The sequence below is a fragment of the Sorex araneus genome, chromosome 3, assembly GCF_027595985.1.
Source record: "Sorex araneus isolate mSorAra2 chromosome 3, mSorAra2.pri, whole genome shotgun sequence".
Lineage (NCBI taxonomy): Eukaryota > Metazoa > Chordata > Mammalia > Eulipotyphla > Soricidae > Sorex > Sorex araneus.
The window spans coordinates 87,655,197-87,672,481 of record NC_073304.1 but is presented as its reverse complement, the minus strand read 5'-3'; the positions used below and the strand labels follow the sequence as shown (position 1 = coordinate 87,672,481).

The 17,285-nt window shown below is 43.1% G+C and overlaps 1 protein-coding gene across 1 annotated transcript in view; it reads right to left on the bottom strand.

Moving 5' to 3' along the window:
- The window catches only part of CAPN3 (calpain 3), a 43,794-nt gene extending 29,030 nt beyond the window's left edge, over positions 1–14,764 (bottom strand). The window contains exon 1 of the mRNA XM_004609595.2: positions 14,456–14,764. Within this exon, the coding sequence (XP_004609652.1) occupies positions 14,456–14,764 (309 nt within the window). The remainder of the gene's footprint in view (positions 1–14,455) is intronic.
- Between the last annotated feature and the right edge of the window lie 2,521 nt (positions 14,765–17,285).

Sequence of the window (17,285 nt, the reverse complement as noted above, 5' to 3'; positions counted from 1 at the left end):
CATGTGACCAGAACAAAGAAAGAGGACAGAGATCCATTGGCTATGACCCCTGAGAGGCCCAGAGAAGATTACAGAGTAGCAAATCTAGCAAGAGGGCAGGGGATACAGGGCTCTAGCTGTAGATCTCAGACACAGAACTCATGCACTGGACCCAGCACAGCAAGGGACAGGACCTGGCCACCATGCATGCACTAGAAGTGTATGGGCAATGAGGGACAGAACCAGGAAGTTGTATATACTCTGGACAAGTGTCAACAAAGGGATAGACGGTAAAGTCATGCATGGGCAAGAGAGAGACCTGGACATTTGGGAGAGACCTAGAACCATCTGCTTAAACGATACAATAAACTATAGCTTTACAAGCATCTGAGTTTTGTGTGATCATCTTTCATGCAATACTCAAGGGCTGACAAACTCAGGAATACATCCTTTATTTTATACTTTTGGGCCACATCCAGTGGTGTTCAGGGATCATTCCTGGTGGTGTTCGGGGGACTCTAGGGGGTGCTGAGGATTGAACCCAGGTTGGCTTTGTACAAGTGCCCTAACTCTAGCCCAATAAATGCATTTTTAGGTGATAGTATTAGTACTATCCGAGCATTGCCAAGGGGACAGCAGGCAGGTTTTTAATTCTATGCCAGGAGAAGAGATGAAGGAGGAAAACTAAAGCCCTTTCTTCTCGAGATGGGAAATACAGATACTTAGAGTCAGCCTATGTCCCAGGACTCAAGAGCTGAGGCAAACAGTAACCGGGCTGGACCTCTTAGACCTCCTTCTTTTTTAGAGAAGGAGTTAAAAACGGAAATTTTCCCAGTAGAGACCTAGGGACTCCAATTGTTTTTCAAAGTACAGATACAGGGTGCCCCACCCTGCCACCACCACTTATAGATGTTTAGGTGACACCACTTCACTTTTAAGAAAAACCAAATTAGTGCCATTGACCCTTGACTAAGGCTTCAACTATGAGCATTCTCATAGACTTTCACCCTCTGTGTGGCTTCCGGAGCCACAGATTCAACAAGACAGGGATGGTTGGAGCCCACAGAGAGGGAGGCCAATGTAGGATGCCCTCCTCACTGCTGTGGCCAGTGTTTCTAACCCAAGTTGTTCAAGGATAACCACACATTAAGCAGAAAGCATCACTGTCATTAAGCAACATGTGACTGAATGAGTGGTCATCATGGTTGTGATTTATGCTGTTTTGGTTTCGATAAGGCTTGACAGGGACAGCTGTGCTTTGGTACAGAGGGAGAAGTCTGTAGGACCTATGATGTGCAGTTGATGGTGTCCAACAGAGGGTGCTCTTGTTTTGGTTTGGGTGTCTATTATGTTTTTTAATTTTTTAACTTTAAAAATGGAAATAACTTAGACTCTGTGTTTTAGTTTTAATATAACTTGGTGGGGGAGGTTGGGGCTACACTCAGCCATACTCTGTCTCTGTGCTCAGGGGACCGACCATATGGTTGCCGAGGATCAAACTAGAGTCAGCTGAGTACAAGGCAAACCCCTTAGTCCCTGTGCTAACTCTCCTGCCATTCACATCATTATTTTTAGCTTCAAGTAGTCTTGTTAACCCTGCAACACAGTGCCATCCCTCCCCTTCTCCCCATCCTACAATTCAATATACACAAGTGTATCTATCCCTCCCATTCGATGTCTTACTTAGACCACACACACAACTCTTGTAGGAAACTGAATGGAATAGAATGAAGAATTTACAAACCAAAATCAGCTATTTGTAAAAGGTTACCTGTAAGGGAGGAAAGGAGGTCATGAGAATAGGGCTAAAAATAATTTCTTTACTTTCCCTTTTGTTGTGGTTTCTATGACCAATTGGCACACACACACACACACACACACACATACACATACACACACACTTGATGTGGTGTGCACCAGGGGTCACATACTTTGGTTGTGATTCTTGTGCACAGTGCCAGAGACGATACACTCCATCTATTTCTGGGGATCCCATACAGCTGAGCCAAACAGCAGAGCAAAGCTACACTCAGTGCATATGGGCAGCACCAGGGACCAAACAAACTTTTGGCCTCCTGTGTCCCAGGAAGGCACTTGATGCCAGAGTCATCTTTAGGACCCTGGAAAGAAATTCGTGAAGGCAGCTGTCTGAAAATTGTTTTGGTTTAGTAACAATACATATGCAAAGAACGTGCCTTTACCTCTGTGCTGTCTCTCCAACCCTGGCCCACGTCAGCCATGATGATTGAAATGATATAAATACTTTCCAGGGCTGGGGGGAGTTAGAAGGAAATTTATAGCACTAAATGTATTAAAAGGGTATAAGAAGACAACTCCCCAATCCTACCTTAGAACACAGAGAAGATTTCAGTTAAACACAAGCAGACGAGAAAAGTAATTTAAAAAGGAGTTGAATCAGCAAAAATTTAAAATAGGAAACAAAAGATAAAATGAAACTCCAAAGCTGGAGTAAAGTCAGAAAGACTTTCAGATGACCGATATAAAAAAATGAATGAACCCCATCAAAAAATGGGGGGAAGAAATGAACAGAAACTTTACCAAGGAAGAAATACGAATGGCCAAAAGGCACATGAAAAAGTGCTCTACATCACTAATCATCAGAGAGATGCAGATCAAAACAACCACGAGATACCACCTCACACCACAGAGACTAGCACACATCCAAAAGAACAAAAGCAACCGCTGTTGGAGAGGATGTGGGGAGAAAGGGACCCTTCTACACTGCTGGTGGGAATGTCGACTGGTTCAGCCCTTCTGGAAAACAATATGGACGATTCTCAAAAAATTAGATACTGAGCTCCCATTTGATCCAGCAATACCACTCCTGGGAATATATATCCCAGAGAGGCAAAAAAGTATAATCGAAACGACATCTGCACATGTATGTTCATCGCAGCACTGTTTACAATAGCCAGAATCTGGAAAAAACCCGAATGCCCCAGAACGGATGACTGGTTGAGGAAACTTTGGTACATCTATACAATGGAATACTATGCAGCTGTTAGAAAAAAGGAGGTCATGAATTTTGTATTTAAGTGGATGGGCATGAAAAGTTTCATGCTGAGTGAAATGAGGCAGAAAGAGAGAGACAGACATAGAAAGATTGCACTCATCTAGGGTATATAGAATAACAGAGTGGGAGACTAACACCCAAGAATTGTAGAAACAACTACCAGGAGGTTGACTCCATGGCTAGGAGGCTGGCCTCACATTCTGGGGAAAGGGCAACTCAGAGAAGGGATCACCAACTATAATGTAGTCGAAGGCCATGTGGGGGAAGGGAGTTGCGGGCTGAATGAGGGCTAGAGACTGAGCACAGTGGCCACTCAACACCTTTATTGCAAATCACAACAGCTAATTAGAGAGAGAGAACAGAAGGGAATGCCCTGTCACAGTGGCAGGGTGGGGTGGAAGGGAGATGGGATTGGGGAGGGTGGGAGGGATGCTGGGTTTACTGGTGGTGGAGAATGGGCACTGGTGAAGGGATGGGTTCCCAAACTTTGTGTGAGGGAAGCATAAGCACAAAAGTGTACAAATCTGTAACTGTACCCTCACGGTGATTCACTAATTAAAAATAAATAAATTAAAAACAAAAAAATAAATAAAAATAATAAAATATCAAAAAAAATGAATGAAGGAGTATCACTACCGACACCACAGATTGAGAAGGGGTAAGACAGTAATGGCTCTAATCATCAGTCAATAATAACCCTCCAAAAGAAAAAGAACTTCATGTGTATTATTTTGCTTATGAATTCTATGATACATCCAGGGAAGAAGTGATTCCACTTTTCCACAATCTCTTTCAGGAAATAGCAGCAGAAGGAACACTTTCTAACTCTTCCTATGAAGCCAGTTTTACCTTCATACCTAAACCAGAAAAAAAGATGTTGCAAGAAAATAAGCTATAGACCTATATAATTTATGAGCATGGAATCAAAATACTCAATAAAATAGCAATGACTCAAATACAACAATGTGCAAACAAAATCATACTCCATGGTGAAACAATATTTGTTCTAGGTATGCATGAAAGCCTTGTTAAAATTTTTTAAAAAATCAATTCATGTACTCTCCCACATTAACAAGCTAAGGAAAAAAATCAGTACCATATTAATGGATGCAGATAAAGCATTTGATAAGCTACAACCATTAACAAACAGTGGGGGAAAACCCATCTCTGGGTAGGTTCAAAGAACTAGACTGCATGCTTTCATGTGGAGGCGCTGGGTTTGATCCTGGCACTATGTGGTCCCTGAGTACCAAGCCAGTCTTTATCCCAATCACAGAGGGATAATATTCTCAATTAGGTAAATAACATCTGCTTTTGTGGGGGCATGGGGCAAGGGGTGGGTTTTGAGTCCATACTTGTCAATGTTCAGGGGCTTTCCTGGCTCAGGGGGCCATACGTGGTGCCAGAAATTCAAACTGGGAAACTGGAGTTGGCAGGATTTAAGGTAAATACTTTAAACCCTATACTAGCTCTCTGACCATTCAGACTCTGTGTGTGTGTGTGTGTGTGTGTGTGTGTGTGTGTGTATTTACTGGGACCTTTATTTGGGGAACAGTTAGTCCCAATGCCCAGATGGTCATGCTTGACGACCTTGCAGGTGATGGAGAACTTGCTCAGGTACTGGCTCATCATCTTGGGCTTGATCTTCAGCTGGCTGACGGTCTTGTCATTCAGACTCCCACCATGCCACCCATCTCATGCAGAGATCATGTTCCGCAAGTGCATCTTCACCACCTTGGGCTACTCCAGAGGGGGTGCCTCCTTCTTGACCCTGCACAGGTGCTTCAGCAGTTGCTTCTTCCTCACAGACCTGGGTTCAGGCTCTGAAGCTGCAGGATGCTGTGCAGCTGTGTCAGCTACTAGGACATGTCCAGGAGCTGGTCGAGGCCCATGCTGTGGTAAGTGAACTTGCAGAAGGTCTGCTGCTTCTTCTTGTCCACTTTCGCCATCTTGTCACCTCTCAGAAAAGACCCAGATTTTTTTTTTTAAAAAAAGCATTGTTCCATTGTTCCTAGAATTTGGGGTTCTTAAAAGGTATTATGGGTGGTGTGAGAGAGGGAGGGTGTCCCAAGCCTTGCTTATGGGATCCAGGGGCCAATCTTGGTGATATTCGGTACTTGGAGCTGAGACTGATGTGTTGCTTGGACTTTGCAATATCAGAGACCAAAAGGGTATCGCCAGAGGCTGGAGCTATAGCACAGTGGGTAGGGTATTTGCCTTGCATGAGGCCGACCCAGGTTCAATCCCCAATATCCCATATGGTCCCCTGAGCAATGCTAGGAGTAATTCCTGAGTGCAGAACCAGGAGTAACTCCTGTGTATCACTGGATGTGACCCAACAAGCAAAAAGAAAAGGGGGGGCCATCCCCAGTAGTGCTCAGGGTCACTAGGGCCATATCCGGTGGTGCTCTGGGACCTCCAGGCCTACATCTTGTCATCTTGTGGTCCTTGGGGAACCATGGTGTGCGCGGTTCGAAGTCAGGTCTAGTGCATGCAGGCATGTGCTCAACAGCTGAGGCAGCTCCTTAACCCCATGATGAGCATTTCTTGTCACGGAAGAATCATTTCCTTCTAACAATTTTCAGAATTTTCTCTAGCTCCTTCCCAGATTTGAAATTCATACTTATTTGTCCTGGTATAATATTGTTTACTTAATTTTCTTTTTTTTTTCTTTTTGGGTCACACCTGGTGATGCACAAGTGTCACTCCTGGCTCTACACTCAGGAACCACCCCTGGTGGTGCTCAGGGGACCATATGGGATGCTGGAAATCGAACCCGGGTCGGCCGCATGCAAGGCAAACACCCTACCACTGTGCTATCTCTCCAGCCCCTTGTTTACTTACTTTTCAATTAAAAAATTGGAGAGGGGGCTTGAGCCACACTTGCTTGTGCTCAGGGCTTACACCTGGTTCTGTGCTCAAGGGTCTCTCTTGGGAGTGCTCAGGGGATATATGTGATGCTGGGGGTCAAACCCAGGTTAGCTGCATGCATGCAAGCACTTTACCCGCTGTAGTATCTCTCCAGCCCCTGAGTTTGTTCGTTTATTTGTTTATTTATTCATTTATTTTGCTTTTTGGGTCACACCTGGCAATGCGCAGGGGTTACTCCTGGCTCTGCACTTAGGAATTACTCCTGGCGGTACTCAGGGGACCATATGGGATGCTGGGAATAGAACACGGGTCGGCCACGTGCAAGGCAAACGCCCTACCGGCTGTGCTATTGCTCCAGCCCTGAGTTTATTTATTTTTAAAAATATTTTTGTTTAGATGTACCAAAGTTTCTTTAGCCAGTGATCTGTTCTTGGGCACTCAGGTTTTTTCCAGATTCTGGCTATTGTGAACAGTTGCTGCAATAAGCATATAGGTGCAGATGTCACTTTTACTATACTTTTTTGCATCTCCAGGATATGGAACACTATGCAGCTGTTAGAAAAGATGAAGTCATGAAATTTGCATATAGGTGGATCAACATGGAAAGTATCATATTAAATGAAATGAGTCAGAAAGAGAGGGACAGACATAGAAAGACTGTACTCATTTGTGGAATATAAACTAACAGAATGGGAGACTAACACCCAAGAACAGTAGAGATAAGTATCAAGAGGAGTACTCCACAGCTTGGAAGCTGACCTCACATGCTAGGTGAAGAAGCAGCTCTGATAGAGAAGGGATCACCAAGCAAAGGGTGCTAGGCGGGCCCACTAGGGATGAGAGATACAGGCTGAAAATAGACTATAGACCGAACTAGATGCCTACTTACTACCTCTGTAGCAAACCACAACACCCAAAAAGAAAGTGAGCAAATGGAAATGCCCTGCCACAGAGGCAGGGTGGGGCGAAGAAGACAGGGTGGGGGTGGTGGGAGGGATGCTGGGACCATTGGTGGTGGAAAATGGGCACTGGTGGAGGGATGTACACTCGATCATTGTATGACTGAAACGTAAGCATGAAAACATGTAAGTCTGTAACTTTGTCTCATGGTGATTCACTAATAAAATAAAATAAAATAAAATAATTTTTTTTGTTTTTATGCCACACCTGACAGTGCTCAGGGCTTATTCCTGGCTCTGCACTCTGCACTCTATCACTCCTGGTGGACTCAGAGATCATATGAGGTCCTGAGAATCCAGCCCAGATAGATCGTGTACAAGGCAAGCATTCTACCTGCTACATTATAACTCCAGCCCCTGATATATTAAATATCTAAAGGAGAAAAATCATATGACTGTCTCAACATATGCAGAAAAAATATTAAAGTTCAACGATCATTTATGATTTCTAAAGAAACTATTAGCAAAAGACTTTAATGATGAGCAATACTATAAATGAATCTATAATAACTGGGGATGGGGAGATGACTCAAGGAACTGAAGCTCATGCGATGAATTCAGGAGCCCAAGGTTTAATTCCTGATACTGTCTAGGTCCCCCAAAACCACTGGGAATGACCCCTAACACCTTTGTATATCCCCAAAAATAACCAAAAAAAATTGGAGACATTAGAAGTATTCCCTTAAATTGGGGAGCCAGACAAATTATCTCCTTTATTATAAACACATGCTGGGGTTTGTGGGGGCAGTAGCTTGCCAGTACAATAAAATAAGAATTAGATGATACAATTGTATATAATGCACACTTTGGGATCTGGCCATACCCAGTGGTGCTCAAGGGCTACTCCTTACTCTGTGCTCAGTCATCACTGGTGGTGCTCAGAGGACCATAAGCAGTGTCAGGGACTGAATCAGGGTTGGCAGCATGCAGGCTATAAATGTACACATTTTTTAAAAAAACAAGAAAAAAAAACAAGAAAAAACACCTAGAAATTAATCTGACAAAGGATGTTTAGGAATCTTCTGTGAAAATTGATTTAAAAGTTGATTGAAAGATTGATAAAATGTTGTTTAAAGGGAGAGACATCCTTCATGTCTAGGAAGGTTTCTTAACACAATCTCAAATAAAGTCCCAACAGGATGTGTCGTAGAAGAGAACACTCTGATTCTAATGTTCAAATGTCAAGGCAAAGAGCCAAAACTGACTGAAGTAATGCTGAAGAAGGAAGCAAGTTGGGTGGACTTGCTGGACCAGATAATCATCTCGTCAGTACAGGGGAGGTGTTAGTACAAGACAGACAAACCCAGACAGAACACTTACTATGGCAGAAACAGACCCGCACTGACACACTTACTTTATTTTACAATTAGCATTACAAACGAAAAAAAGATCAGCTTGTTAACAAATAATGCTGAAACCTTTGAATATGCATATTATAAAACCCATTATAGTCTTATCTCCCCAGTATAGGCAAAAATCCCATTGAGATGGATTACAATCTCAAATATATAGGCAGAAAAGTGCCTTAATCCCTTTATTATCTCTCCATCTCCCCAATAGTATACTCTGAAGAGAGTGAAAAAGCAAGTCACAAAGTGTGAAAAGATATTTAAAATACATCTTACCAAAAAAAGGTCTATGATATGTACAGAATGCTTACATTTTGAGATGCAATAAAAAAACTCAATACAAAAAAGTAGCAAAAGACATTTACAGATTTTTCATGCCTATGAGCTAAAAAGCAAGGAAGAGATATAGAATTGGAAGGGCGCTCCTGCAGCCAGCACCAACATACCAAGCACCTAAATTCAATGCAGAATCCCATCAGGAGTTCACTGAGAAAATCTACTGGAGAATCCAGCCACCATCTCTGGGAGATTCAAGTTCACAGAACACAGAAACGTGACTACTGGAGATCAGAGCTAAGCAGCCCATCTCTAAAGAGGGTGGAAGAGGGAGGCAGGAAGGAAAAGCTTGAGAAAAGGAACTGGTGAGCCAAGAATCAGCATGTAAACTTAAATCTCCATGCTTAGAAAATCTGAGTTGGAAGGTGAGATATAAATATTCAGGGCCCTCTGTAGCTCCCTGCAAACCTACTCTGATAAATTTTAATTAATTTTGGTTTTGGGGGATCTCCCAGCAGTGCCAAGAGCTTATTCCAGGCTCTGCGCTCAGATATCCCTCCTGGTGGTGGTCGGAGGATGATATGTGCATATGGTGCTGGGGATTGAATCAGGGTCAGCAGTGTGCAAGGCAAGCCTGTGCTATCTTTCTGACCCTTAACCCTTTTACCGTAGGAAGCAACTGGAGGGTAAATTTTGTTGTTTTAAGCCAGTTTGTGCTTGGATCTCTTCTCCAGCCTTTTAATATCACCAGGATAATGAAGAAATGGAAGAATTTACCCTCACGAATGGATGGGCTCCAGCAAGATCTTCGAAGATGTGGGAGCATTTAAACTGCCTGAGGAAGACTTCTGAGTAACGATCCTATCTCGATTAATTAATTGAAGATACAGTGGAAGAAACACAATTTTCAGGGGCTGGAGTGGTAGTACAGGGGTTAGGGTGACTGCCTTGCACGTGGCCAACACCAGTTCAATCCCTGGAATCCCATATGGTCCCCTGAGCATCACCAGGAATGATTCCTGAGTGCAGAGCCAGGAATAACTCCTGAGCACCGCTAGGTGTGGCTCCAAAACAAAAACAACAAAAAAGGAGACCTCATTTTCGACATTGTACTGCTGAGTTCTTTCAGCTTGTTCACCACTGTCTCTAATTTCATATAGGGTGCTGGGGTCGAAGCCAAGTTCGCCATGTGCATTTGCCTTGAGCATGAACTAGGAATTTATGGATGCTAACTCAGAACAACTGGATAATAAGAATATAATTTCTCGTTAGAGAAAAGAAAAGTGAACCAGAAAGTATGTGAACTTGCTAGTGTCAGCATCAAGAACAGGTCTGGGGGCTGGAGAGAGAGAGAGAGAGAGAGAGAGAGAGAGAGAGAGAGAGAGAGAGAGAGAGAGAGAGAGAGAGAGAGAGAGAGAGAGAGAGAGAGAAAGAGAGAGAGAGAGAGAGAGAGAGTACAGTGGGTAAGGTGCTAGCTTTTCATGCAGTTGACCTGGGCTCAATCTGTGGCACCACATATGGCTCCCCAAGCACTGCCAGGAGTGATCCTTGAGCAAAGACTCAGGAGTAAGCCATGAGCATAACCGGATGTGGCCTATCCCCCCGCTGCATCCCTAAAACAAAGACCAAATTTCTGTCCATAAATCCAGCTGTCAGATTACTCTTTGCAGTGCATCCCCTCCTTTCCCCATCTCCCTCTTTGAGGCTAACTAAAGCCCTCCCCCTGCCCCCATATGTAAACTGTCTGACAGAAGGTAATACTCTAAAGCAAATCACAAGCAGACCTCCAGCCCAGCTGGTTTTACTGGAAAGAGAAATATATCCCCAAGAGAAGTTGTTAGAGTAAATGGATTCCACGTCCTAGAAACTGGGGTCTCACTGCATGATGCCCAGAGTTCCCTGTAGTTCTGCTCCTTCCCTTACTGCTTGCTGGCCTGACGTAACTTTCATTTGTGCCAAAGAATTTGTTTTTCTGCACTGAGTAACACAGGTCAAGTGATACCCTGGCAAGAAAGATACCTGGGGGGGAGTGTTAATTATAGAGGCGATGGGGTACATGGAAGAGGTTGTTAGAGCAAGGGACCGCAGGTGGCCAGGAAGCTTCCAACTTCAGAGTGACATTATCCTGATGTTAAGGCCAAGTACTGGATCCTAGAAGTTGGTAACAACGGTCTTCTACATTTCACCTTCTTAGTTTAACTATCTCAGAGTGAAAGGAGTCAGTTTTGATGTAAGAGTTAATTCTAGAACTGGAGAGGTAGTACAGGGGTTATGGGACTTGCCTTGCATGTGGCCAATCATCCCTGTACTTATGGTCTCCTGTTATTTTGAATGTCCAAAAGAAATATTTTTGAATGTCCAAAAGATATTTTGAATGTCCAAAAGAAAAATAGCTTGGGGGGGGCCGGAGAGATAGTATAACTTTACATTGCATGTAGCCAACACAGGTTTGATTCCTGGCATTCCTTAGGGTTCCCTGGTCCCTTGAACACTGCCAGGAGTGATCTCTGAGCACAGTTAAGCCTGTCCCCCTTCTTTCCACAAAAAGAAACAAATGACTATAATGGAATAAAATATGTTGCCATACTTTTAACTGATCATATTCTCAATAGGGCTTTGTTTCAAGCTCTGAGTCTCTTTGGACCAGCTCCGGCTCTTTGAATCATCTCACCAGCCTCTCAAGCTGCAATGCTTGGGAATGCATAAGAAAGAGGAGTATAATCAACTGTTTTTAAATGGTTCTTATATTCTACAAAGGCACTGTAAAGACACTGGGAGTGAACCATCACTCCCAGAGGGACACAGGATCAGATTCCTGCGAGTCTCTGACTACATTTTAATCAACTGATCAATACAAAATCTTATTTAATGTGTTTCTGTTCACTGACACCTTACTTAATATTTAATAAAGATATATTTATGTATACATATTTATGTATAAATATATGTCATGCTATTGATTCACTGACATTGAATCCACAGCCAACAGCATCCAAATTTGTCTGGATGAAGCTCATAGCATTTCTTACATAAACCACATCAAAGCCTTCTTGTGTGGCGGAATCTAAACCACACTTTAGCACTGTGTTTGGGGCATATTTTAAACATCAAAATCACCAACAAAAAGAGAAAAAAGTGAAAAAGTAGGCACTAATAGAACAAACAACCAGAAGAATGAAACTTGTTACTGTATGAGAGCTGAAACAAGAAGGTAGAGTAGCATCTTGTTTGATTTCAGAAGAGAGTATGCAAATCCAATTTCTCACTATCCTGCCAGAGAAGACCAGAGAAGCACCATAAATATTAATTTTTTAAAAGTAAATTCAGTACATAGTTGAGTTCACAAGTGCAGAATAATGAGGCTCAATTATATATACTTCACTGCACTAACATCTCCAGTGTGTGGAAAGTAATCCCTTTAGGGTAAATTTAGAGGAATTTGATAACTATATGATATGAAGAAACTAAGGGCAAGATGACATTATTCAAGAACAAGGAGAATTACTGTATGAGGAAATCAGCTGACAATTTTACTGGATTCTGGCGCAGAGTCAGAGACAATGTGGTAAAGCTGTGGCCAGAAGAGTTCTGACTAGAAAGAAGTAAGAAGAATTTTCTGCTACCAACCACAGGTTCCTGGAGGGGATGGGGCCATACTTCTTCAACACCTTAACAGCAAGAGAGAAATCCAACCCACTTGGAATGGCTCAAGGAAAATTCCCAAATACTCTTCATCTTGTGATATATATGGGGGCGCTTTTTTTTGTTGCTGTTGTTCTTGTTTATGTATTTTAAAATAGAAGCTGTTTATTCTGTTCTTGGTGTTCCAGGAGTTGATAACTTCTAAAAGTTTTGTTGGTGACAGTTGTTTTTTTTTTTAGCTTGAAGCTTGGCTGAAAATGCTAAAACAGTTCTCAGCTTCTCTTCAGCAAAATGCTTCTCTGGTGATCTCTGCGGCCCTTTGGTTTCTGGCAGCCTAGGTCAGCTTGTCATGAACCCCCACACCTCACAGCTTCCAAAAAGGCTCTGCCTCCATCCTCCCTCACCCCTGTTTCTTTCTTGATGTTTCTCTCTCTGCCCATAGTCCTGGGCTTTCCACATTGACTTCCGCCTGTTCTGACCAGTCCTGCCTGTGTAAACCAAAAGACTCACTTCTGCCTTTTACCCCAAAGTGACTTCCTTCAGGCATTTCACAAGATTACCAGTAAAGGTGAATCTCTGAGAGTTGGGTCAAAACTCCTGATCCTGGGTGTGTGGCTTTTTCCCATCTGCCTTGGCTTCTGATCTAGTCTCTTCTGTTTTGTAAGTAAAAGAACTACTTTTTTTCCCCTAGAAAACAATCATGTGTACACCCCACAGCCACCTCAGAGAAATACTACACTTTTAAAAGCTGTAACTAGGGGGCTGGAGCAATAGCACAGCGGGTAGGGCGTTTGCCTTGCACGAGGCTGACCCGGGTTCGAATCCCAGCATCCCATATGGTCCCCTGAGCACCGCCAGGAGTAATTCCTAAGTGCATGAGCCAGGAGTAACCCCTGTGCATTGCCGGGTGTGACCCAAAAACCAAAAGAAACAAAACAAAACAAAACAAAAAGCTGTAGCTATCTTCCTAATTTTTCCCTTTTTTGGTGTGTGTGTGGGAGTGGGGAAGGGAGGGGCCCCGTACCACATGGTGCTCAGGGGCTAGCTACTCCTGGCACTTGGGGAACCATGTTTGGTGCCAGGGATTGAACCTGGGTCAGCTGCTCCTATACTATTCTCTGGCCCCCTAAGTTTTCCTTTTGAGCTTTCCATTGAGGGAAGCAGCTATAGAAATTTCTCCCAAGTTAAAGATTCACATTTATTAAGTACATGTGGCATGTTTATTATAACTTTCTTTTTGTTTGTTTGGGGGCCACATCCAGCTGTGCTCAGGAGTTACTCCTATCTCTGCATTCAGGAATTACTCCTGGCAGTAATCGGGGGACCATATAGGATGCTGGGGATCAAACCCAGGTCGTCTGTGTGCAAAGCAAATGCCCTATTTACTGTACTATCTCTCTGGCACCTATTAAAGAAAAAAAACACACAGCAAAACAAAACTCATAGGGGGCTGGAGCGATAGTATATTGAATAGATTGTTTGCTTTGCACACAGCCCACCCAGGTTCAAACTCCAGCATCCTATATAGTCCCCTGAGCACTTCCAGGAGTAGTTGCTAAGAGCAAAGCCAGGAGTAACCCCTGAGCATGGCCAGATGTAGCCCCAAACCAAGAAAAACAAAAAGAACCCTTCATAGAGGGAATAAGACCTAACCAACCTGAAGAATGCAATAATTTACTATTATTTTGATGTAGCAACCTAGGGACAAAAGAGAAGTGGGAGAAGGTGATTCTGCCAGGATGGTCAAGGTCTCTGAAAGGGCAGGAGACCATGCCAGACAGACAGCAGCAAAAATTAACAGAAGTGGCTTGCTCGTAACTGACAGGTAACATGGGATAACAAAATGATTGAAAGAGAATTAGGAAAGGAAAAACTGAGTTAAGGAACTCCCTTATTCCTGGCATTTTATACATGAAGAAAGCAGTCTATGCCTGACACACTTCTTGTTTTCTGGGCTTCTGTGCCTCAGAAAGACATGGTTACTGACAAACTAAAGAAAAACATCGTGAATTTAGGTTGAGAAATGGAAGAAATTTAATGACGCATGACATTTCAATAGAGGACAAATCCGGACTCTTTGGACTTTTTTGGGGAAGGGAATATTTACTTTGAGGGAGTTCATTACTATACTGAATTCCAAATGACTTTTATTAAAAAGTCGGATTTTTTTTTTTCAGTCAGAGAATGAGATTGAGGACCTGCCAGGGCTCACTTACGGCCAGAGCACCAAGGCAGCTGCCAGGATCCTTCCCCCAGGACTCATGTGAACAGAGAGCTGAAGAAGGTGACACGTGGGAGGACTTCTCTGAGGGAAAACCCCAGCCAGCCACAAATCAGTTACTCACCGGAGGTCTCTTCCAGACAAACTGGATGGGGAACTTCTGGCTATAAAAGAGAGAGGTTTCATCTGGGGGGAACTCAGGATCCAGATACAGAACCTTCTTATCGAGACATTTCTTGTGGAGCTGCTCAAATGTCTTCTCTTTCACTCCAATGATAGGAAAATTGCGGCTGATGATGGCTGAGTAGATACCGCTTGGGTTCCCCCCGCCAGCCTCGGTGGTCTTGTTCTCAACTGGGCAGGGAACAGGTTTTGGAGACTTGGGTTCAGCCCCCGTCCGGGCGGCCACGGACGGACTGATGACGGTCGGCATGGCAGGCAACTGTGGAGGGAAAAGGTTTTCAAAGAAAATAAGATACAGCGACCTTCAAGGAAAGGAAGCAACTCTAAAGGGGAAGTTGGAGGGATTCTGTCATCTGAGAGAGAAATGTCCACATCCACTTCAAAGACGAAAGCTCATCAGAGGTTGTCCAGCTGATGTTCATCTTAACAAATGAGCTGTGATCCAGAAGCCATACGTTTCTTTGGAGTTAAGGAGCTGTATGGGATTTGCAGTTTTTACCTGGGGGGATCCTCGCTGCAGCATACACACATGGCAGAGGGAAAGACGGAGAGTGAGGGTTGTGTTTCAGTGGCCTGAAGAAGCTTGAGCCAGGAAAACTAAAAATAGACATGAAGAAAGAGCAGGCATATTTAAGCAAGTGGGAGACCAGCACGCAGCTAGACTGCATGGTTGAAGGAGAAGTTCTGACCCAGTGTGCCACACTTCTGTGTTACCATTCAGGGACCATATTGTCAGGAACTGAAAGGGGAGTATCTTTGGGGGCTGAATGTGGAAATAAGTGAAGAACTGTGAAAGTGTTATTGAAAAGCCCTTGTTTATCAAAGTAGTGGGAGACAATATTGAATAATAGAGTTAATAGGATTGAAAAAAGCTAGCAAGGGTAAACAAGATAAATTCTAGGAGACTTTGAAGACTTTTTGAGAAAACACAGTTTTTGCTTTTTGAAACTAGGTATCAAAACCTCATCGAATTGGAGTTGAGGGTTTCTTCTAGAATGTTCTGTAGTCAGTATTCCATGGAACTAACAGGATGGAAAATGCCATTCAGCAGAGTCCTCAGTGGAGCAAATTCTTGTCCTTTCTTGTTCAGTTGAGTTTTTTATCTCCCAACCTTCAGTATAAATACAGGGGAGAATTTTCTAGGAAAAGTGCCCCTGGATACACCAGCATACCCCATCAAGGCATCTGAGTTGGAAGCTGGAGTTGGATACTGAGCCATGCTTGGACATCAAGTCCTAGGATGGCTTGCTTAAAGCATTCATTCATTTGAAGGCTCTTAGATGTGAGCACAAACAGCTCACAAGAAGGTAGGAGCCTGCTGGCCTCCACTCGGTCTTCTATCCACAGTAGTTGCTATGCAGGCTCTATAAAGAGAGAGCCGTTTTCAGATGTTAGGGAGCAGAAGTTTGTCCCAGATTTAACAGTGCCCATTCCATATGGCCAGTGTCATTGTTATAAGGATGTGCATGAGAGAAAGTAGGAAGAGATAAAATGGGGAGTGCTACCAGGTCATGGTCCTTGGGTTGCAGCTTTGAGGAACACTGTGTCTGGAGTTGTAGCTGGAAGCACCATCAGCTTTTGCTCCTCTCAGGAAATATCCAAAGATCTTTTACCGCTTGTTGGAGAGGTGGAACAGAGGAGGGAAAACCTTTTAAAACAGATCACCAAGATTTAAAATCTGGGCTGGCAGCTCACTGGCTGTGTCTGTGTAACTTTAAGTGAGTTGTCATCCTTTCTTCCTATATCTGTTTTCTCATCCATATGACAGATGTCATCATAGACATTATGTGACTGAGTTTTTGTAAAATATTCTGTATCACTGTATCACTGTCATCCCATTGTTCATCGATTTTCTCAAGCGGGTGCCAGTAACATCTCCATTCATCCCTGTCAATCTATAGAAATGAACACTGCATTTTTTTAATTATGGCATTCTTTAAGAGAATAAATTCCTAGTTTAGCTGCAGAAGAAAAGTCAAGATAAACACATGATTTAAAATCAATCAGAAAACAAATGTTAGCAAATAAATGCTTTTTCAAAGTACATGGGATTAAAATTTCTGGATTAGTAGACCATATGTCCATATTTATCACTTTCTTTATAAAACCGAATTACTTTATAAACTGCTGGAGTGATAGCACAGCGGTTGGGCGTTCGTCTTTCTAGACTGTATAAACATGTTAAAATTAGTTCCTATCTAAAAGTGAGCATTAGGTAATATAATAAAAAGCAATTCGTTTAAAAAAAATTTTATTAGTGAATCACCGTAAGGTACAGTTACAGACTTACAAACTTTCATGCTTGTGTTTCAGTCATACAATGGTCGAGTACCCATTCCTCCACCAGTGCCCATTCTCCATCACCAATGTTCCCAGTATCCCTCCCGCCACCTGCCCATCCCTCCACCTCTGTGGCAGGCACATTCCCTTTTACTCTCTCTCTCCATTTGGGTGTTATGGTTTGCAATTTAGGTAATACGTGGCCTTCATATTTGGTCTATAGTCTACTTTCAGCACACATCTCCCATCCCAAGCGAGGCCTCTAAGCATACTTCACTTGGTGGTCCCTTTTCTATTTCAGCTTCCTTTCCACCCAGCATGTGAGGTCAGCTTCCAAGCCATGGAGGAATCCTCCTGGCCCTTATCCCTACTATCTTTGGGTGTTAGTCTCCCATTATGTTACTTTATATTCCACTAATGAGTGCAGTCATTCTATGTCTGTCTGACTCATTTCACTTAACATGATACTCTCCATGTTGATCCACTTATAT